The following is a 23,453-nucleotide window of genomic DNA, read 5'->3' as shown; positions in this document are numbered from 1 at the left end:
TTATTTATATTATTATTATTATTATTATTATTATTATAATACAAGGACATACAATAGTCACATACAAGGACATATAACAGTGATATGTAGGAATATATACTGTATAGTAGGGATATATACATATATGTCATATACAGGGCTATTATTTATATTATTATTATTATTATTATTATAATACAAGGACATACAAAAGTCACATACAAGGACATATAACAGTGATATGTAGGAATATATACTGTATAGTAGGGATATATACATATGTCATATACAGGGCTATTATTTATATTATTATTATTAATATTATTATTATAATAATACAAGGACATACAATAGTCACATACAAGGACATATAACAGTGATATGTAGGAATATATACTGTATAGTAGGGATATATACATATATGTCATATACAGGGCTATTATTAATATTATTATTAATATTATTATTATAATACAAGGACATACAATAGTCACATACAAGGACATATAACAGTGATATGTAGGAATATATACTGTATAGTAGGGATATATACATATATGTCATATACAGGGCTATTATTTATATTATTATTAATATTATTATTATAATACAAGGACATACAATAGTCACATACAAGGACATATAACAGTGATATGTAGGAATATATACTGTATAGTAGGGATATATACATATAGGTCGGAGTAACCATGGAGACAGCAGTTGTCACCTCGGCAGCTATTTGGACGCATTTCCTGTTTGCTGCGGAAGCAAAGCATTCTGGGAGCTCCACGGTGCGTTCCGGCGTCAGGTGACACGTTCCCAGCATGCATTGTGGCCGGAAGTACTGTGTTTCCTTAGGATTCACCGTGTGCTCGTTTGTAATTTGTGACCCTGTCGGCCAGATATCGCGACATGGCGGCCCTGCAGGTATATCAGGTGACGTGAGGGACACAGGTCACGTGGGGTAACGGTAATGGGGAGGACACGGGTCACATGGGGTAACTGTAATGGGAGGACACAAGGGGTAACTAATGGGGGGGACACGGGTCACATGGGCTATCGGTAATGGAGTGGACACAGGTCACATGGGGTAACGGTAATGGGGGGGACAGGTCACATGGGGTAACGGTAATGGGGGACACACCGGTCACATGGGGTAACTGTAATGGAGGGGACACGGGTCGCATGGGGTAACGGTAATGGGGGGGACAGGTCACATGGGGTAACGGTAATGGGGGACACACCGGTCACATGGGGTAACGGTAATGGGGGGACACAGGTCACATGGGGTAACGGTAATGGAGGGGACACAGGTCACATGGGGTAACGGTAATGGGGGGACAGAGGTCACATGGGGTAACGGTAATGGGGGGACACAGGTCACATGGGGTAACGGTAATGGGGGACACAGGTCACATGGGGTAACGGTAATGGGAGGACACAAGGGGTAACTAATGGGGGGGACACGGGTCACATGGGCTATCGGTAATGGAGTGGACACAGGTCACATGGGGTAACGGTAATGGGGGACACACCGGTCACATGGCGTAACGGTAATGGGGGACACAGGTCACATGGGGTAACGGTAATGGAGGGGACACAGGTCACATGGGGTAACGGTAATGGGGGGACAGAGGTCACATGGGGTAACGGTAATGGGGGGACACAGGTCACATGGGGTAACGGTAATGGGGGACACAGGTCACATGGGGTAACGGTAATGGGAGGACACAAGGGGTAACTAATGGGGGGGACACGGGTCACATGGGCTATCGGTAATGGAGTGGACACAGGTCACATGGGGTAACGGTAATGGGGGGACAGGTCACATGGGGTAACGGTAATGGGGGACACACCGGTCACATGGGGTAACTGTAATGGAGGGGACACGGGTCGCATGGGATAACGGTAATGGGGGGACACAGGTCACATGGGGTAACGGTAATGGAGGGGACACAGGTCACATGGGGTAACGGTAATGTGGGGACAGAGGTCTCATGGGGTAACGGTAATGGGGGGACAGAGGTCACATGGGGTAACGGTAATGGGGGACACAGGTCACATGGGGTAACGGTAATGGGGGGGACAGGCCCATGGGCTAACGGTAATGGGGGACACATCGGTCACATTGGGTAATGGAGGGGACACGGGTCACATGGGGTAACAGTAATGGGGGGACACAGGTCACATGGAGTAACGGTAATGGAGGGAACACAGGTCACATGGGGTAACATGAATGTGGGGGACACAGGTCACTAGGGGTAATGGAGTGGACACAGGTCACATGGGGTAACTAATGGGGGGGACAGGTCACATGGGGTAACGGTAATGGGGGACACACCGGTCACATGGGGTAACGGTAATGGAGGGGACACGTGTCGCATGGGGTAACGGTAATGGGGGGACACAGGTCACATGGGGTAACGGTAATGGAGGGGACACAGGTCACATGGGGTAATGGTAATGGGGGGACACAGGTCACGTGGGGTAACGGTAATGGGGGGGACAGGTCACATGGGGTAACTAATGGGGGACACAGGTCACATGGGGTAACTGTAATGGGGGGGACAGGTCACATGGGGTAACTGTAATGGGGGGGACAGGTCATATGGGGTAACTGTAATGGGGGGGACAGGTCACATGGGGTAACGGTAATGGGGGACACACTGGTCACATGGGGTAACGGTAATGGAGGGGACACGTGTCGCATGGGGTAACGGTAATGGGGGGACACAGGTCACATGGGGTAACGGTAATGGAGGGGACACAGGTCACATGGGGTAATGGTAATGGGGGGACACAGGTCACGTGGGGTAACGGTAATGGGGGGACACAGGTCACGTGGGGTAACGGTAATGGGGGACACACCGGTCACATGGGGTAACGGTAATGGAGGGGACACGTGTCGCATGGGGTAATGGAGAGGACACAGGTCACATGGGGTAACGGTAATGGAGAGGACACAGGTCACATGGGGTAATGGGGGACACACCGGTCACATGGAGTAACTGTAATGGAGGGGACACGGGTCGCATGGGGTAACGGTAATGGAGGGGACACGGGTTGCATGGGGTAACTAATGGGGGGACACACGTCACATGGGGTAACGGTAATGGAGGGGACACGGGTCACATGGGGTAACATGAATGTGGGGGACAGGTCACAAGGGGTAATGGAGGGGACACAGGTCACATGGGGTAACGGTAATGGGGGGACACGGGTCACAAGGGGTAACGGTAATGGAATGGACACAGGTCACATGGGGTAACGGTAATGGGGGGGGACAGGTCACATGGATTAACGGTCGTGGAGGGGACACGGGTCACATGGGGTAACGGTAATGGAGGGGACACGAGTCACATGGGGGTAACGGTAATGGAGGAGTAACATGAATGTGGGGACACGGGTCACATGGGGTAACGGTAATGGAGGAGTAACATGAATGTGTGGGAACAGGTCACATGGGGTAACGGTAATGGAGGGGACACGGGTCACATGGGGTAATGGTAATGGAGGGGTAACATGAATGTGGGGGACAGGTCACAAGGGGTAACGGTAATGTAGGGGACACAGGTCACATGGGGTAACGGTAATGGAGGGTCACAGTGTACAGCAGTGGGAAAGGACATAGTTCACATGGGTATAGCAGTGGGGGAGGAGCACATATCACATGGGTATAGCAGTGGGGGAAGGGCACATGTCACATGGGTATAGCAGCGGGGGAGGGGTGCATGGGTATATCAGTGAGGGAGGGGCACATGGGTATAGCAGTGGGGGGTCACATGGGTGTAGCAGTGGGGGAGGGGCACATGTGTATAACAGCGGGGGAGGGGCACATGTGTATAGCAGTGGGGGAGGGGCACATGTGTATAGCAGTGGGGGAGGGGCACATGGGTATAGCAGTGGGGGAGGGGCACATGGGTATAGCAGTGGGGGAGGGGCACATGGGTATAGCAGTGGGGGAGGGGCACATGGGTACAGCAGTGGGGGAGGGGCACATGGGTACAGCAGTGGGGGGGGTCACATGGGTACAGCAGTGGGGGAGGGGCACATGGGTGTAGCAGTGGGGGAGGGGCACATGGGTACAGCAGTGGGGGGGGTCACATGGGTACAGCAGTGGGGGAGGGGCACATGGGTGTAGCAGTGGGGGGTCACATGGGTATAGCAGTGGGGGAGGGGTACATGGGTATAGCAGTGGGGGAGGGGCACATGGGTACAGCAGTGGGGGGGGTCACATGGGTACAGCAGTGGGGGAGGGGCACATGGGTGTAGCAGTGGGGGGTCACATGGGTGTAGCAGTGGGGGAGGGGCACGTGTATAACAGCGGGGGAGGGGCACATGTGTATAGCAGTGGGGGAGGGGCACATGGGTATAGCAGTGGGGGAGGGGCACATGGGTATAGCAGTGGGGGGGTCACATGGGTACAGCAGTGGGAGGGCACATCGGTGTAGCAGTGGGGGAGGGGCGTATGGGTGTAGCAGTGGGGGAGGGGCACATGGGTATAGCAGTGGGGGAGGGGCACATGGGTACAGCAGTGGGGAGGGGCACATGGGTGTAGCAGTGGGGGGTCACATGGGTGTAGCAGTGGGGGAGGGGCACGTGTATAACAGCGGGGGAGGGGCACATGTGTATAGCAGTGGGGGAGGGGCACATGGGTATAGCAGTGGGGGAGGGGCACATGGGTATAGCAGTGGGGGAGGGGCACATGGGTACAGCAGTGGGGGGGTCACATGGGTACAGCAGTGGGGGAGGGGCACATGGGTGTAGCAGTGGGGGGTCACATGGGTGTAGCAGTGGGGGAGGGGCACGTGTATAACAGCGGGGGAGGGGCACATGTGTATAGCAGTGGGGGAGGGGCACATGGGTATAGCAGTGGGGGAGGGGCACATGGGTATAGCAGTGGGGGGTCACATGGGTACAGCAGTGGGGGGTCACATGGGTGTAGCAGTGGGGGAGGGGCACGTGTATAACAGCGGGGGAGGGGCACATGTGTATAGCAGTGGGGGAGGGGCACATGGGTATAGCAGTGGGGGAGGGGCACATGGGTATAGCAGTGGGGGGTCACATGGGTACAGCAGTGGGGGGTCACATGGGTGTAGCAGTGGGGGAGGGGCACGTGTATAACAGCGGGGGAGGGGCACATGTGTATAGCAGTGGGGGAGGGGCACATGGGTATAGCAGTGGGGGAGGGGCGTATGGGTGTAGCAGTGGGGGAGGGGCACATGGGTATAGCAGTGGGGGAGGGGCACATGGGTACAGCAGTGGGGGAGGGGCACATGGGTGTAGCAGTGGGGGAGGGGCACATGGGTGTAGCAGTGGGGGAGGGGCACGTGTATAACAGCGGGGGAGGGGCACATGTGTATAGCAGTGGGGGAGGGGCACATGGGTATAGCAGTGGGGGAGGGGCACATGGGTATAGCAGTGGGGGGTCACATGGGTACAGCAGTGGGGGGTCACATGGGTGTAGCAGTGGGGGAGGGGCACGTGTATAACAGCGGGGGAGGGGCACATGTGTATAGCAGTGGGGGAGGGGCACATGGGTATAGCAGTGGGGGAGGGGCACATGGGTATAGCAGTGGGGGGTCACATGGGTACAGCAGTGGGGGGTCACATGGGTGTAGCAGCGGGGGAGGGGCACATGTGTATAGCAGTGGGGGAGGGGCACATGGGTATAGCAGTGGGGGAGGGGCACATGGGTATAGCAGTGGGGGGTCACATGGGTATAGCAGTGGGGGGTCACATGGGTGTAGCAGTGGGGGAGGGGCACATGTGTATAACAGCGGGGGAGGGGCACGTGTATAGCAGTGGGGGAGGGGCACATGTGTATAGCAGTGGGGGAGGGGCACATGGGTATAGCAGTGGGGGAGGGGCACATGGGTATAGCAGTGGGGGAGGGGCACATGGGTACAGCAGTGGGGGAGGGGCACATGGGTACAGCAGTGGGGGGGGTCACATGGGTACAGCAGTGGGGGAGGGGCACATGGGTGTAGCAGTGGGGGAGGGGCACATGGGTACAGCAGTGGGGGGGGTCACATGGGTACAGCAGTGGGGGAGGGGCACATGGGTGTAGCAGTGGGGGGTCACATGGGTATAGCAGTGTGGGAGGGGCACATGGGTACAGCAGTGGGGGGGGTCACATGGGTACAGCAGTGGGGGAGGGGCACATGGGTGTAGCAGTGGGGGGTCACATGGGTGTAGCAGTGGGGGAGGGGCACGTGTATAACAGCGGGGGAGGGGCACATGTGTATAGCAGTGGGGGAGGGGCACATGGGTATAGCAGTGGGGGAGGGGCACATGGGTATAGCAGTGGGGGGTCACATGGGTACAGCAGTGGGGGGTCACATGGGTGTAGCAGTGGGGGAGGGGCACATGGGTATAGCAGTGGGGGAGGGGCAAATGGGTACAGCAGTGGGGGGGGTCACATGGGTACAGCAGTGGGGGAGGGGCACATGGGTATAGCAGTGGGGGAGGGGCACATGGGTATAGCAGTGGGGGAGGGGCACATGGGTATAGCAGTGGGGGGTCACATGGGTGTAGCAGTGGGGGGTCACATGGGTGTAGCAGTGGGGGAGGGGCACGTGTATAACAGCGGGGGAGGGGCACATGTGTATAGCAGTGGGGGAGGGGCACATGGGTATAGCAGTGGGGGAGGGGCACATGTGTATAGCAGTGGGGGAGGGGCACATGGGTATAGCAGTGGGGGGTCACATGGGTACAGCAGTGGGGGGTCACATGGGTGTAGCAGTGGGGGAGGGGCACATGGGTACAGCAGTGGGGGGTCACATGGGTACAGCAGTGGGGGGTCACATGGGTGTAGCAGTGGGGGAGGGGCACATGGGTACAGCAGTGGGGGGTCACATGGGTGTAGCAGTGGGGGAGGGGCACATGGGTACAGCAGTGGGGGGTCACATGGGTGTAGCAGTGGGGGAGGGGCACATGGGTATAGCAGTGGGGGAGGGGCACATGGGTATAGCAGTGGGGGAGGGGCACATGGGTACAGCAGTGGGGGGGGTCACATGGGTACAGCAGTGGGGGAGGGGCACATGGGTGTAGCAGTGGGGGAGGGGCACATGGGTACAGCAGTGGGGGAGGGGCACATGGGTATAGCAGTGGGGGAGGGGCACATGGGTATAGCAGTGGGGGAGGGGCACATGGGTACAGCAGTGGGGGGTCACATGGGTACAGCAGTGGGGGGTCACATGGGTGTAGCAGTGGGGGAGGGGCACATGGGTGTAGCAGTGGGGGGTCACATGGGTGTAGCAGTGGGGGAGGGGCACGTGTATAACAGCGGGGGAGGGGCACATGTGTATAGCAGTGGGGGAGGGGCACATGGGTATAGCAGTGGGGGAGGGGCACATGGGTATAGCAGTGGGGGGTCACATGGGTACAGCAGTGGGGGGTCACATGGGTGTAGCAGTGGGGGAGGGGCACATGGGTACAGCAGTGGGGGGTCACATGGGTGTAGCAGTGGGGGAGGGGCACATGGGTATAGCAGTGGGGGAGGGGCACATGGGTATAGCAGTGGGGGGTCACATGGGTACAGCAGTGGGGGGTCACATGGGTATAGCAGTGGGGGAGGGGCACATGGGTATAGCAGTGGGGGAGGGGCACATGGGTATAGCAGTGGGGGGTCACATGGGTACAGCAGTGGGGGGTCACATGGGTGTAGCAGTGGGGGAGGGGCACATGGGTACAGCAGTGGGGGGTCACATGGGTGTAGCAGTGGGGGAGGGGCACATGGGTATAGCAGTGGGGGAGGGGCACATGGGTATAGCAGTGGGGGGTCACATGGGTACAGCAGTGGGGGGTCACATGGGTGTAGCAGTGGGGGAGGGGCACATGGGTATAGCAGTGGGGGAGGGGTACATGGGTATAGCAGTGGGGGGTCACATGGGTACAGCAGTGGGGGGTCACATGGGTGTAGCAGTGGGGGAGGGGCACATGGGTACAGCAGTGGGGGGTCACATGGGTGTAGCAGTGGGGGAGGGGCACATGGGTATAGCAGTGGGGGAGGGGCACATGGGTATAGCAGTGGGGGGTCACATGGGTACAGCAGTGGGGGGTCACATGGGTGTAGCAGTGGGGGAGGGGCACATGGGTGTAGCAGTGGGGGGTCACATGGGTGTAGCAGTGGGGGAGGGGCACGTGTATAACAGCGGGGGAGGGGCACATGTGTATAGCAGTGGGGGAGGGGCACATGGGTACAGCAGTGGGGGGTCACATGGGTATAGCAGTGGGGGGTCACATGGGTACAGCAGTGGGGGGTCACATGGGTGTAGCAGTGGGGGAGGGGCACATGGGTACAGCAGTGGGGGGTCACATGGGTGTAGCAGTGGGGGAGGGGCACATGGGTATAGCAGTGGGGGAGGGGCACATGGGTATAGCAGTGGGGGGTCACATGGGTACAGCAGTGGGGGGTCACATGGGTATAGCAGTGGGGGAGGGGCACATGGGTATAGCAGTGGGGGAGGGGCACATGGGTATAGCAGTGGGGGGTCACATGGGTACAGCAGTGGGGGGTCACATGGGTGTAGCAGTGGGGGAGGGGCACATGGGTACAGCAGTGGGGGGTCACATGGGTGTAGCAGTGGGGGAGGGGCACATGGGTATAGCAGTGGGGGAGGGGCACATGGGTATAGCAGTGGGGGGTCACATGGGTACAGCAGTGGGGGGTCACATGGGTGTAGCAGTGGGGGAGGGGCACATGGGTATAGCAGTGGGGGAGGGGCACATGGGTATAGCAGTGGGGGGTCACATGGGTACAGCAGTGGGGGGTCACATGGGTATATCAGCGGGGACGGGGCACATGGGAACAGCAGTGGGGGGAAGGATCTGTGTTACATAGGAGAACTGAGTTTATGGTAACACTGATGATTCTGATTTCCCATTAGGAGTCGGTAAGTTTCGATGAAATAGCTGTGGTGTTCTCAGAGGATGAGTGGGTGCATCTAGATGAAACGCAGCGCAACCTTTATAAACAAGTCATGCTGGACAATTACCAGATGCTGGTCTCTGTGTGTAAGTTGTTTATCATACTGATGCCTGTATGGATTACCAGAGGATGTGGTGTGTGTCTAGCAATGCCCCCAAATTACAGTCTTCATTTGTGTGGTGTTATAGTAAAATACAATTCTAGCTGTAATTGCCACTTGATCTGCACTCGCGGAGCGAAGGTTCCGTCTCCTGGGGTGCGCTGGTATAACCCTTCGCAAATCTTCAGGCTCCTCGGCGTAAAACAGAATAACGGTCAGTCTCTAGACTTGTATGTCCAACAGTCTGCTGATACTGTACCTGTGCCGGGCAGTGATCCGTGGTAGCGTCGGGGAGATTCCCCGGCTGTACCAGTGCCTGGCAGTGATCACTGTGGCACAGCAATCCGTGGTAGCGTCGGGGAGATTCCCTGGCTGTACCTGTGCCTGGCAGTGAACACTGTGGCACAGCAATCCGTGGTAGCGCTGGGTAGATTCCCCGGCTGTACCTGTGCCTGGCAGTGATTACTGTGGAACAGCAATCCGTGGTAGCGCTGGGGAGATTACCCTGCTGTACCTGTGCCGGGCAGTGATCCGTGGTAGCACTGGGTAGATTCCCCGGCTGTACCAGTGCCTGGCAATGGTCACTGTGTCACAGCAATCCGTGGTAGCGTCGGGGAGATTCCCCGGCTGTACCTGTGCCGGGCAGTGATCCGTGGTAGCACTGGGTAGATTCCCCGGCTGTACCAGTGCCTGGCAGTGATTACTGTGGAACAGCAATCCGTGGTAGCGCTGGGGAGATTACCCTGCTGTGCCTGGCAGTGATCACTGCGGTCCAGCAATCCGTGGTGGCGCTGGGGAGATTCCCCTGCTGTACCTGTGCCGGGCAGTGATCCGTGGTAGCACTGGGTAGATTCCCCGGCTGTACCAGTGCCTGGCAGTGATCACTGTGGCACAGCAATCCGTGGTAGCGTCGGGGAGATTCCCCGGCTGTACCTGTACCGGGCAGTGATCACTGTGGCACAGCAATCCGTGGTAGCGTCGGGGAGATTCCCTGGCTGTACCAGTGCCTGGCAGTATTCACTGTGGCACAGCAATCCGTGGTAGCGTCGGGGAGATTCCCTGGCTGTACCAGTGCCTGGCAGTATTCACTGTGGCACAGCAATCCGTGGTAGCGTCGGGGAGATTCCCTGGCTGTACCAGTGCCTGGCAGTGATCACTGTGGCACAGCAATCAGTGGTAGCGTCAGGGAGATTCCCCGGCTATACCAGTGCCTGGCAGTGATCACTGTGGCACAGCAATCCGTGGTAGCGTCGGGGAGATTCCTCGGCTGTACCTGTACCGGGCAGTGATCACTGTGGCACAGCAATCCGTGGTAGCGTCGGGGAGATTCCCCGGCTGTACCTGTACCGGGCAGTGATCACTGTGGCACAGCAATCCGTGGTAGCGTCGGGGAGATTCCCTGGCTGTACCTGTACCGGGCAGTGATCACTGTGGCACAGCAATCCGTGGTAGCGTCGGGGAGATTCCCCGGCTGTACCAGTGCCTGGCAGTGATCACTGTGGCACACCAATCCGTGGTAGCGTCGGGGAGATTCCCCGGCTGTACCTGTACCGGGCAGTGATCACTGTGGCACAGCAATCCGTGGTAGCGTCGGGGAGATTCCCTGGCTGTACCTGTACCTGGCAGTGATCACTGTGGCACAGCAATCCGTGGTAGCGTCTGAGAGATTCCCTGGCTGTACCAGTGCCTGGCAGTGATCACTGTGGCACAGCAATCCGTGGTAGCGTCGGGGAGATTCCCTGGCTGTACTAGACCCTGGCAGTGATCACTGTGGCACAGCAATCCGTGGTAGCGTCGGGGAGATTCCCCCGGCTGTACCAGTGCCTGACAGTGATCACTGTGGCACAGCAATCCGTGGTAGCGTGGGGGAGATTCCCTGGCTGTACTAGACCCTGGCAGTGATCACTGTGGCACAGCAATCCGTGGTAGCGTCGGGGAGATTCCCCGGCTGTACCAGTGCCTGGCAGTGATCACTGTGGCACAGCAATCCGTGGTAGCATCGCGTAGATTCCCCGGCTGTTCTAGACCCTTGCAGTAATCACTGTGGCACAGCAATCCGTGGTAGCGTCGGGGAGATTCCCTGGCTGTACTAGACCCTGGCAGTGATCACTGTGGCACAGCAATCCGTGGTAGCGTCGGTGAGATTCCCTGGCTGTACTAGACCCTGGCAGTGATCACTGTGGCACAGCAATCCGTGGTAGCGTCGGGGAGATTCCCTGGCTGTACTAGACCCTGGCAGTGATCACTGTGGCACAGCAATCCGTGGTAGCGTCGAGGAGATTCCCTGGCTGTACTAGACCCTGGCAGTGATCACTGTGGCACAGCAATCCGTGGTAGCGTCGGGGAGATTCCCTGGCTGTACTAGACCCTTGCAGTGATCACTGTGGCACAGCAATCCGTGGTAGCGTCGCGTAGATTCCCCGGCTGTTCTAGACCCTTGCAGTAATCACTGTGGCACAGCAATCCGTGGTAGCGTCGGGGAGATTCCCTGGCTGTACTAGACCCTGGCAGTGATCACTGTGGCACAGCAATCCGTGGTAGCGTCGGGGAGATTCCCTGGCTGTACTAGACCCTGGCAGTGGTCACTGTGTCACAGCAATCCGTGGTAGCGTCGGGGAGATTTCCTGGCTGTATCTGTGCCGGGCAGTGATCCGTGGTAGCGTCGGGGAGATTCCCTGGCTATACCAGTGCCTGGCAGTGATCACTGTGGCACAGCAATCCGTGGTAGCGCTGGGTAGATTCCCCGGCTGTACCTGTGCCTGGCAGTGATCACTGTGGCACAGCAATCTGTGGTAGCGCTGGGGAGATTCCCTGGCTGTACCTGTGCCTGGCAGTGATCACTGTGGCACAGCAATCCGTGGTAGCGTCGGGGAGATTCCCTGGCTGTACCTGTGCCTGGCAGTGAACACTGTGGCACAGCAATCCGTGGTAGCGCTGGGTGGATTCCCCGGCTGTACCTGTGCCTGGCAGTGATCACTGTGGCACAGCAATCCGTGGTAGCGCTGGGTAGATTCCCCGACTGTACATGTGCCGGGCAGTGATCCGTGGTAGCACTGGGTAGATTCCCCGGCTGGACCTGTGCCTGGCAGTGATCACTGCGGTCCAGCAATCCGTGGTAGCGCTGGGGAGATTCTCCGGCTGTACCTGTGCCGGGCAGTGATCCGTGGTAGCGTCGGGGAGATTCCCCGGCTGTACCAGTGCCTGGCAGTGATCACTGTGGCACAGCAATCCGTGGTAGCGTCGGGGAGATTCCCTGGCTGTACCTGTGCCTGGCAGTGAACACTGTGGCACAGCAATCCGTGGTAGCGCTGGGTAGATTCCCCGGCTGTACCTGTGCCTGGCAGTGATCACTGTGGCACAGCAATCCGTGGTAGCGCTGGGGAGATTCCCTGGCTGTACCTGTGCCTGGCAGTGATCACTGTGGCACAGCAATCCGTGGTAGCGCTGGGGAGATTCCCCGGCTGTACCTGTGCCGGGCAGTGATCCGTGGTAGCACTGGGTAGATTCCCCGGCTGTACCAGTGCCTGGCAATGGTCACTGTGTCACAGCAATCCGTGGTAGCGTCGGGGAGATTCCCCGGCTGTACCTGTGCCGGGCAGTGATCCGTGGTAGCACTGGGTAGATTCCCCGGCTGTACCAGTGCCTGGCAGTGATTACTGTGGAACAGCAATCCGTGGTAGCGCTGGGGAGATTACCCTGCTGTGCCTGGCAGTGATCACTGCGGTCCAGCAATCCGTGGTGACGCTGGGGAGATTCCCCTGCTGTACCTGTGCCGGGCAGTGATCCGTGGTAGCACTGGGTAGATTCCCCGGCTGTACCAGTGCCTGGCAGTGATCACTGTGGCACAGCAATTCGTGGTAGCGTCGGGGAGATTCCCCGGCTGTACCTGTACCGGGCAGTGATCACTGTGGCACAGCAATCCGTGGTAGCGTCGGGGAGATTCCCTGGCTGTACCAGTGCCTGGCAGTATTCACTGTGGCACAGCAATCCGTGGTAGCGTCGGGGAGATTCCCTGGCTGTACCAGTGCCTGGCAGTATTCACTGTGGCACAGCAATCCGTGGTAGCGTCGGGGAGATTCCCTGGCTGTACCAGTGCCTGGCAGTGATCACTGTGGCACAGCAATCAGTGGTAGCGTCAGGGAGATTCCCCGGCTATACCAGTGCCTGGCAGTGATCACTGTGGCACAGCAATCCGTGGTAGCGTCGGGGAGATTCCTCGGCTGTACCTGTACCGGGCAGTGATCACTGTGGCACAGCAATCCGTGGTAGCGTCGGGGAGATTCCCCGGCTGTACCTGTACCGGGCAGTGATCACTGTGGCACAGCAATCCGTGGTAGCGTCGGGGAGATTCCCCGGCTGTACCTGTACCGGGCAGTGATCACTGTGGCACAGCAATCCGTGGTAGCGTCGGGGAGATTCCCTGGCTGTACCTGTACCGGGCAGTGATCACTGTGGCACAGCAATCCGTGGTAGCGTCGGGGAGATTCCCCGGCTGTACCAGTGCCTGGCAGTATTCACTGTGGCACAGCAATCCGTGGTAGCGTCGGGGAGATTCCCTGGCTGTACCAGTGCCTGGCAGTATTCACTGTGGCACAGCAATCCGTGGTAGCGTCGGGGAGATTCCCTGGCTGTACCAGTGCCTGGCAGTGATCACTGTGGCACAGCAATCAGTGGTAGCGTCAGGGAGATTCCCTGGCTGTACCAGTGCCTGGCAGTGATCACTGTGGCACAGCAATCAGTGGTAGCGTCAGGGAGATTCCCCGGCTATACCAGTGCCTGGCAGTGATCACTGTGGCACAGCAATCCGTGGTAGCGTCGGGGAGATTCCTCGGCTGTACCTGTACCGGGCAGTGATCACTGTGGCACAGCAATCCGTGGTAGCGTCGGGGAGATTCCCCGGCTGTACCTGTACCGGGCAGTGATCACTGTGGCACAGCAATCCGTGGTAGCGTCGGGGAGATTCCCCGGCTGTACCTGTACCGGGCAGTGATCACTGTGGCACAGCAATCCGTGGTAGCGTCGGGGAGATTCCCTGGCTGTACCAGTGCCTGGCAGTATTCACTGTGGCACAGCAATCCGTGGTAGCGTCGGGGAGATTCCCTGGCTGTACCAGTGCCTGGCAGTGATCACTGTGGCACAGCAATCAGTGGTAGCGTCAGGGAGATTCCCTGGCTGTACCAGTGCCTGGCAGTGATCACTGTGGCACAGCAATCAGTGGTAGCGTCAGGGAGATTCCCCGGCTATACCAGTGCCTGGCAGTGATCACTGTGGCACAGCAATCCGTGGTAGCGTCGGGGAGATTCCTCGGCTGTACCTGTACCGGGCAGTGATCACTGTGGCACAGCAATCCGTGGTAGCGTCGGGGAGATTCCCCGGCTGTACCTGTACCGGGCAGTGATCACTGTGGCACAGCAATCCGTGGTAGCGTCGGGGAGATTCCCCGGCTGTACCTGTACCGGGCAGTGATCACTGTGGCACAGCAATCCGTGGTAGCGTCGGGGAGATTCCCTGGCTGTACCTGTACCGGGCAGTGATCACTGTGGCACAGCAATCCGTGGTAGCGTCGGGGAGATTCCCCGGCTGTACCAGTGCCTGGCAGTGATCACTGTGGCACACCAATCCGTGGTAGCGTCGGGGAGATTCCCCGGCTGTACCTGTACCGGGCAGTGATCACTGTGGCACAGCAATCCGTGGTAGCGTCGGGGAGATTCCCTGGCTGTACCTGTACCTGGCAGTGATCACTGTGGCACAGCAATCCGTGGTAGCGTCTGAGAGATTCCCTGGCTAGTGCCTGGCAGTGATCACTGTGGCACAGCAATCCGTGGTAGCGTCGGGGAGATTCCCTGGCTGTACTAGACCCTGGCAGTGATCACTGTGGCACAGCAATCCGTGGTAGCGTCGGGGAGATTCCCCCGGCTGTACCAGTGCCTGACAGTGATCACTGTGGCACAGCAATCCGTGGTATCGTGGGGGAGATTCCCTGGCTGTACTAGACCCTGGCAGTGATCACTGTGGCACAGCAATCCGTGGTAGCGTCGGGGAGATTCCCCGGCTGTACCAGTGCCTGGCAGTGATCACTGTGGCACAGCAATCCGTGGTAGCATCGCGTAGATTCCCCGGCTGTTCTAGACCCTTGCAGTAATCACTGTGGCACAGCAATCCGTGGTAGCGTCGGGGAGATTCCCTGGCTGTACTAGACCCTGGCAGTGATCACTGTGGCACAGCAATCCGTGGTAGCGTCGAGGAGATTCCCTGGCTGTACTAGACCCTGGCAGTGATCACTGTGGCACAGCAATCCGTGGTAGCGTCGGGGAGATTCCCTGGCTGTACTAGACCCTTGCAGTGATCACTGTGGCACAGCAATCCGTGGTAGCGTCGCGTAGATTCCCCGGCTGTTCTAGACCCTTGCAGTAATCACTGTGGCACAGCAATCCGTGGTAGCGTCGGGGAGATTCCCTGGCTGTACTAGACCCTGGCAGTGATCACTGTGGCACAGCAATCCGTGGTAGCGTCGGGGAGATTCCCTGGCTGTACTAGACCCTAGCAGTGATCACTGTGGCACAGCAATCCGTGGTAGCGTCGGGGAGATTCCCTGGCTGTACTAGACCCTTGCAGTGATCACTGTGGCACAGCAATCCGTGGTAGCGTCGCGTAGATTCCCCGGCTGTTCTAGACCCTTGCAGTAATCACTGTGGCACAGCAATCCGTGGTAGCGTCGGGGAGATTCCCTGGCTGTACTAGACCCTGGCAGTGATCACTGTGGCACAGCAATCCGTGGTAGCGTCGGGGAGATTCCCTGGCTGTACTAGACCCTGGCAGTGGTCACTGTGTCACAGCAATCCGTGGTAGCGTCGGGGAGATTTCCTGGCTGTATCTGTGCCGGGCAGTGATCCGTGGTAGCGTCGGGGAGATTCCCTGGCTGTACTAGACCCTGGCAGTGATCACTGTGGCACAGCAATCCGTGGTAGCGTCGGGGAGATTCCCTGGCTGTACTAGACCCTGGCAGTGATCACTGTGGCACAGCAATCCGTGGTAGCGTCGGGGAGATTCCCTGGCTGTACTAGACCCTGGCAGTGATCACTGTGGCACAGCAATCCGTGGTAGCGTCGGGGAGATTCCCTGGCTGTACTAGACCCTGGCAGTGATCACTGTGGCACAGCAATCCGTGGTAGCGTCGGGGAGATTCCCTGGCTGTACTAGACCCTGGCAGTGATCACTGTGGCACAGCAATCCGTGGTAGCGTCGGGGAGATTCCCTGGCTGTACTAGACCCTGGCAGTGATCACTGTGGCACAGCAATCCGTGGTAGCGTCGGGGAGATTCCCTGGCTGTACTAGACCCTGGCAGTGGTCACTGTGGCACAGCAATCCGTGGTAGCGTCGGGGAGATTTCCTGGCTGTATCTGTGCCGGGCAGTGATCCGTGGTAGCGTCGGGGAGATTCCCTGGCTATACCAGTGCCTGGCAGTGATCACTGTGGCACAGCAATCCGTGGTAGCGCTGGGTAGATTCCCTGGCTGTACTAGACCCTGGCAGTGATCACTGTGGCACAGCAATCCGTGGTAGGGCCGGGGAGATTCCCTGGCTGTACTAGACCCTGGCAGTGATCACTGTGGCACAGCAATCCGTGGTAGCGTCGGGGAGATTCCCTGGCTGTACTAGACCCTGGCAGTGATCACTGTGGCACAGCAATCCGTGGTAGCGCTGGGTAGATTCCCTGGCTGTACTAGACCCTGGCAGTGATCACTGTGGCACAGCAATCCGTGGTAGCGTCGGGGAGATTTCCTGGCTGTATCTGTGCCGGGCAGTGATCCGTGGTAGCGTCGGGGAGATTCCCTGGCTGTACTAGACCCTGGCAGTGATCACTGTGGCACAGCAATCCGTGGTAGCGTCGGGGAGATTCCCTGGCTATACCAGTGCCTGGCAGTGATCACTGTGGCACAGCAATCCGTGGTAGCGCTGGGTAGATTCCCTGGCTGTACTAGACCCTGGCACTAATCACTGAGTGGGGATAAGCAGCGGTATAGTCTGGTTTGAGCACAGTGAGAGGGAAAGGGTTACAGATCTGGTGGTAATCTCTGCGATGTGGACATGTTTCTAGTCTCCTTATACTGTCTCCTGTCACTAGGTGAGCCTACAGTCATATCCAAAATACAGTGCGGACATGAACCATGGATGATGAGCGGTGGCTGGAGTGCAGGTGTGTGTTCTCTCCATATAACATGCAATGTTCCGTTGTGTAGGACCAGATATTTTAAATGAATTTCAGGGGGAGTTGGTGCTTTTCTTGTTTATCGGGGGAATTTGACTCCCACTTTATACAGGAAAGTTCATTTTTAGGTCATTTTCTGCTATATCATCCAAATGCATGTTAGTGATACATTGTAAGGTTGTCTCCTCTCATGGACCTGAATTAGCAGGAAAATGTAGTGCAAAAGAAGGCCGGATAGTGGGCAGGACCCACGGGCTTACACTGTATGTGGAAAATGCCCTTCCAGCCTAATGGCCATGATCCATGCAAGACTACAGATGGGGGTACACTATCGGAGGGTCTATGCACTCTACGCATTAGCAATACTGATAGACCCTATAACTGACGTGCAGCCTGGAGTGTTCATTCCAGGTGTGGAGTGGGGCAGGGCCATCAACAGTGCAATATTGAGCGTGCCCAGAAGGGGGCATGGCCACTCAAAAAGGAGGTGTGTCCTTAAGATGCATTCCCTTTGCATCACTGTAGTGCAGGCATTCCCACCCTCACTCCTCAAGGCACGCTAACAGTGCAGGTTTTAGTGATAGCCATGCTTAAGCACAGGTGACTTAATTAGTGCCTCAGATGTTTTTATTTAACCATCTGTGCTGAAGCCTGGATATCACTAACACCTGCACTGTTTGTGTCCTGAGGAGCGAGGTTGGGAATGCCTGCTGTAGGAGGCACTCACAGAGGTGCTGGGCAGCTCCAAAGCTCTCCCTGCAGTGTGAACATGCGCACGGCATCTATTCACATGACGGCGAAAATGGAGGGACACTGCGGCCCGCGGGTGGAGATGGCCTCTGGCGGGCTGTTCCTGCAGGGCGCTGCTATAAGGGCAGGGAGGGGTGCCCTAACAGAACAGCCTAGAGAGAACATTATTATAATGCGGGCCCATCTACCACGTCAAGGTGATCCTCATCAGCTGGGTCCCTAACATTCCTAATACTAACACAATGTACCTATAATAGTGTCCATTCCAATATGCAGCCAGCAATGTGGGAACCTAAGGGCAGGTGGTAAGGGGTGCTAGTACCAAGCAGAAGGAGCCTCAGCCTTCAAGTGTTCATTGTATACACATATATAGAGGAAAGGGGCGTGTCTTGTACAACCCCCCCCCCCCCCCCATCTAAATAAAGCATAATCATCAGCAGAAATATTACACTTGCTCTCTGCCAACCTGCATCTCCCATTACTGCTGCAGCCTCCACCTGTCCTTGTTATACCATACCATAGCCTGAACTCTCTGGGACAGTGCTGGAGTGATGGCTCAGGGTTTTCCCAGCTGGATTATCACAGTAATACACAAGCCACATCTTTTCAGATTACATTTGGTGCATGGGCCCAATAAATACTGTCTGAAAAATCTGCAAATTTGTCCCCAAATCTAGGAGTAGATGCAGAGCTGAATATCGCATCTTCTGCAAATACACATGCTCCGGAACAGAACACACGAAAAGGCTGTGCAGTATATATATATATATATATATATGTATAATGTGTATGTATGGACGGTTTCTGCGTTGCTCTGGCCCCATGGTGCATGCTTCCTACAGTTACCCAGGAAATCTCATTTCTAGCTCACAACGTGACCTCGTAGCCTCTGTTCCTCCAATAGGTTTTTACAATGTTATTTCTGACTGTGACTTTTCCCGCCTTACAGGTATTGCTTGTATGAATGATGTGGAGCAGTTTCCAGGTGACCACGTTTCACAGTGGAATAAGAAGAATACAGGTGGTTATCTACCTCCATGCGCTGAAAGGTCTACAAGGGCCGTATTGGAGAAGTCTGTTAAAAGAACATTAAAAATCCACAGAGAGCATCTGCAGAAATTATCAGGCACAGAAGAAGCAGCCATTTCTAAACGTGGATTGTGCTCCTCTGTAACATTGGTGAGTGATCCGCCGCTGATCTCTGAGCCTGTGGAGAACAGCGTGCATCACTTCACCACGTTCCCTAGCAAAGGGCAGTGTCGGCACCACATAAAACCAAAGTTAAATGTTAAAATAATAAAGTGGAGAGAGCAGCCAGATATAATGAGGAGCGTTACACGTTCAGCAAGTGAGAGCAGAGACGCGTCTTCTATTTATGCAGGTAGGAGTGTGGAGAACCCAAATGCCAGTCCCTCCTCGCTGCATACAAGTGACGGACATCTCACAGCAAAACAAGGGCAATTCTCCACTGCAGGTGCAGAAAATGTGCGCGGAACTCGGTTTCAAGAGAAATTACAATCAAAAAATATTAGTTATACAAAAAAGTCTGACTCTGCTTGTGTTCCTCAGATTCACCGTGAGCAGACAGAAGCAACTGAAAGTAGAAGTAGAGCAGTGATACGAGATAAAGCACGTTCTGCAGGTGCCGCTATTCCTGAGAACTCAGGGGATAATGTATGCGCGGATCCCCAAATTGCAGCCAGTAGTGTTGGCTCAGAACGGCATATCTGCCTGTCCAGATTTCATGTTGACAATGCTCTGGAAAGTAGTGACCTGGCAGTCGGACAAAATGCTGTTATTAGAAAAGAAAAGACGGATTTCCAGGTTGTCTGTTCAGGGACATGTGAGAGAGAACACGAGAAAAAGGCCGAGACTCAAACAGAAGTAAATGTTACTGTAAGAGACAAAGGAATGTGGATTGGTGTAAGGTCACCAGACACTCACCTTAGTGCTTCTTTGTTGGTAAATTCCACTAAGGGTGAGAAATATTTCATTACTCACACACTAGTTCCATCACCTGATAACAATGCCATTACGCTGAGAGCTAATGCTGAGAACACAAAACTTGTTTCACTGAACACCTCCAAACGTTCAAGAAAAAATACTGATCTGAAGAGAAATGTGCGTAAGAGAAGAAGTAACTCGCTGTGCAAGATCCAATCGCTTTTTGCTGGTGACAGAAAAAAACCAATTGTCACATACCCGGGAAAGAGACCTTGTACCTGTGTGCTGGACACTGAGAAATCCAAACAGTGTGCAGATAGGGCTGAGGGACCAGGTACGGTTACCGAAGTGAGAACATTTCCAAATTGCCTCTCTTATAATTGCCGATTTCCCAAACTGGAAACCATTGAGCCACATTCCAATGAGACTGGTAGTTCAGGCAAAGCATGCTCAAACAGTGCTAAATGTAAAAGGGTGGGTAGAAGAGCTTGCAACAATCAATATTGTACTTGTGGAAAAAATTGCAAACATTCGACATTAAAAAAGTTAGCCAAAAAGAGAAGCCACATGTGCAAATACAAGAGGAAACGTCTGGGAAGCAAATGTAAGAGGCTTACAAAGGTGGCGTGGGTTACTGATGAGTGCAGCAAATGTAGGAAAACATTCTCCATGCTGGTAAAGAAAACGAGGTATCGGCAGATGGGGCGAACGTGGAAAACACGCGAGGGAAACATCAAAAGGAGAAATAAACGGTGCGTGTCGTGTACGAAGAGGATTGGTGATAAAAGTGCATCATCTAGAAAAGGGACGTATTCATGCAGTGACTGTGGGAAGGGCTTCCTGCAGCACGCGGTCCTTCTTCTCCATCAGAAGAGCCACACAGAAGAAAAGCTGCTGGTCTGTCCCAGCTGTGGGAAGCGCTTCGTCCAGCATGCCCTGCTCATTTTACATCAGAAAACGCACAAAAACAAGAAGCCTTTTCAGTGTATGGACTGTGGCAATATGTTCTTTAGCAAATCACTCTTTGCCGAACATCTGCGGACCCACAAAGAGGAGAAACCACATCACTGCTCGGATTGTGGGAAATGCTTTGCAGACGGCACAACACTTCTCATTCATCAGCGAATTCACACGGGAGAGAAACCATTTAGCTGCAAAAACTGTGACAAAAGCTTCAGTCAGCATTCAACACTAGTTGCTCACCAACGCCTTCACACTGGCGAGAAGCCCTATGAATGCCGCTATTGTGGCAAACGGTTTAGTGACCGCTCGGCTTCTGCCTGCCATCAGAGAACTCACACAGGGGACAAACCCTTCAAGTGTGAAGAGTGTGGCAAATGGTTTTCACAGAGCTCAAACCTGCGAAAACATGAAAGACTTCACACGGGACAGAAGCCACACGTGTGTTCTAAATGTGGAAAAGCTTTTAATGAGTATACAAAGCTAAAATGCCATGAAAATGTGCATTGGAAGAAGGAAAGCACCAAGCCGAAATCCCAGGAGAATGTGCAGCAGAAAAAGGAACGCTCCAGGCCGAAATCCCAGGAGACTGTGCATTGGAAGAAGGAAAGCACAAAGCCGAAATCCCCGGAGAATGTGCAGCAGAAAAAGGAAAGCTGCAGGCCGAGATCCCCGGAGAATGTGCAGCAGAAAAAGGAACGCTCCAGGCCGAAATCCCAGGAGAATGTGCAGCAGAAGAACGAAAGCTCCAGGCCGAAATCCCCGGAGAATCTGCAGCAGAAGAAGGAAAGCTCCAGGCCGAAATCCACGGAGAATGTGCAGCAGAAGAAGGAAAGCTCCAGGCCGAAATCCACGGAGAATGTGCAGCAGAAGAAGGAAAGCTCCGGGCCCAAATCCCAGGAGAATGTGCAGCAGAAGAAGGAAAGCTCCGGGCCGAAATCCACGGAGAATGTGCAGCAGAAGAAGGAACGCTCCGGGCCGAAATCCACGGAGAATGTGCAGCAGAAGAAGGAAAGCTCCGGGCCGAAATCCACGGAGAATGTGCAGCAGAAGAAAGAAAGCTCCGGGCCGAAATCCACGGAGAATGTGCAGCAGAAGAAGGAAAGCTCCGGGCCGAAATCCACGGAGAATGTGCAGCAGAAGAAGGAAAGCTCCGGGCCGAAATCCACGGAGAATGTGCAGCAGAAGAAGGAAAGCTCCGGGCCGAAATCCACGGAGAATGTGCAGCAGAAGAAGGAAAGCTCCGAGCCGAAATCCCCGGAGAATGTGCAGCAGAAGAAGGAAAGCACCGGGCCGAAATCCCCGGAGAATGTGCAGCAGAAGAAGGAAAGCTCCGGGCCGAAATCCCAGGAGAATGTGCAGCAGAAGGAAAGCTCCGGGCCGAAATCCCAGGAGAATGTGCAGCAGAAGAAGGAAAGCTCCGGGCCGAAATCCACGGAGAATGTGCAGCAGAAGAAGGAAAGCTCCGGGCCGAAATCCACGGAGAATGTGCAGCAGAAGAAGGAAAGCTCCAGGCCGAAATCCACGGAGAATGTGCAGCAGAAGGAACGCAAAGAGGCCAGAAAATGAGTTCTAGATGTAAGAATAATTCTACAATTACCCGCCTAAGCTGAATGTAGCTGTAAATAAAGCAGATTTTTCCACCTGCAACATATGAACTGAAAGGTTAATAAAGGTGTAATATATTATAGATGCTATGACTCAATAAAGTGGTGCAACATGCCATGTATATTTTCCTCTTTCTCCCAGTATATACTGTATAAATATTTGTGGTTCTTATGGGGTCAACCCTTGTGCTGCTGTGCCATTTTTAAAGCGGCCAATTGCTGTTTTTGTTCAGTGTTGCAGCCCCGGGTCACCTCTGGCAGCTGAGGCAAGGCGGTGTGTTATCCCCTAGTGTGATGCCCCGGAGGACTCTATGCAAAGAGCCATTGCCAGTGGGACATACAGCAGTCCCGGGCTGCATGCTGACTACTGGGTAACGGGAGCCTACCCTATTTCCCCCCAACCCGACGCCCAGAACTACTAAAGATCAGCAAGGAGCCTCTACAGGGCTATGCATGTGCACAGAGCCGCACGCTTGGAGACCGGGACAGCTTTTTTCCTAGTGTGGACAGGGGATCAAATCCGCCAGGGGAGTGTAAATGAACAGCTGCTGCTGGCTTATGTTACCAAAGCCCAGCACTGGGCACAATGCATAATACCTACAAAAAAATATATTTATAAGTGTTTAATGTTTCTGCAGCGGGGTACACTGTGTTCCACAGGGAATACATCCGGGGTGTAGAGTTGGATCTTGATCCAGAGGCACCAATAGGGTAAAGCTTTGACTGTTCCCAGGATGCATTGCATGACCTCCTTGTCGAAGTCGGAAAATATTACAAACCCGCACTACACATACAGGCACCATTCAGAGTGGCTTCTGTGCGGTTGTGTATTAGCCGTATGTAAACCCGGACGCTGCATACATTGGCTCGTGAAGCCCTGCGTATTAGCGTGGGGTATGGGTAAATACGGTGACATACGCAATCGCATAGAAAGGCCCCCAAAGCCATGTTCCATATTCTATCCTTATAGTA

The 23,453-nt window shown here is 55.3% G+C and overlaps 1 protein-coding gene across 2 annotated transcripts; it reads left to right on the top strand.

Moving 5' to 3' along the window:
* The first annotated feature begins 800 nt into the window (after positions 1 to 800).
* Positions 801 to 22,603, top strand: LOC134982201 (uncharacterized). 2 transcript variants are annotated; one of them, XM_063948705.1, is made up of 4 exons: positions 801 to 906; positions 8,871 to 8,997; positions 17,137 to 17,208; positions 18,920 to 22,603. In XM_063948705.1, exons 1-4 carry the CDS (start codon positions 892 to 894, stop codon positions 22,441 to 22,443), a joined length of 3,738 nt encoding a protein of 1,245 aa, XP_063804775.1. In that variant the 5' UTR covers positions 801 to 891; the 3' UTR covers positions 22,444 to 22,603. The 2 variants fall into 2 exon arrangements, with proteins under 2 accessions (XP_063804775.1, XP_063804774.1); XM_063948704.1 differs by having other exon boundaries at positions 805 to 915.
* Positions 22,604 to 23,453: the final 850 nt, after the last annotated feature.

The sequence above is a fragment of the Pseudophryne corroboree genome (assembly GCF_028390025.1).
Source record: "Pseudophryne corroboree isolate aPseCor3 chromosome 11 unlocalized genomic scaffold, aPseCor3.hap2 SUPER_11_unloc_7, whole genome shotgun sequence".
NCBI classification, from domain to species: Eukaryota; Metazoa; Chordata; class Amphibia; order Anura; family Myobatrachidae; genus Pseudophryne; species Pseudophryne corroboree.
The sequence above is the reverse complement of the archived record's forward strand: the minus strand, read 5'-3'. Positions and strand labels throughout refer to the sequence as shown.

Coding starts and splice junctions, on each gene's coding strand:
- LOC134982201 (XM_063948704.1), top strand. CDS start 892: ATGGCGGCCCTGCAGGTATATCAG. Junction 8,998..17,136: donor CCAGATGCTGGTCTCTGTGT/GTAAGTTGTTTA, acceptor TCCTGTCACTAG/GTGAGCCTACAGTCATATCC. Junction 17,209..18,919: donor GAGCGGTGGCTGGAGTGCAG/GTGTGTGTTCTC, acceptor CCCGCCTTACAG/GTATTGCTTGTATGAATGAT.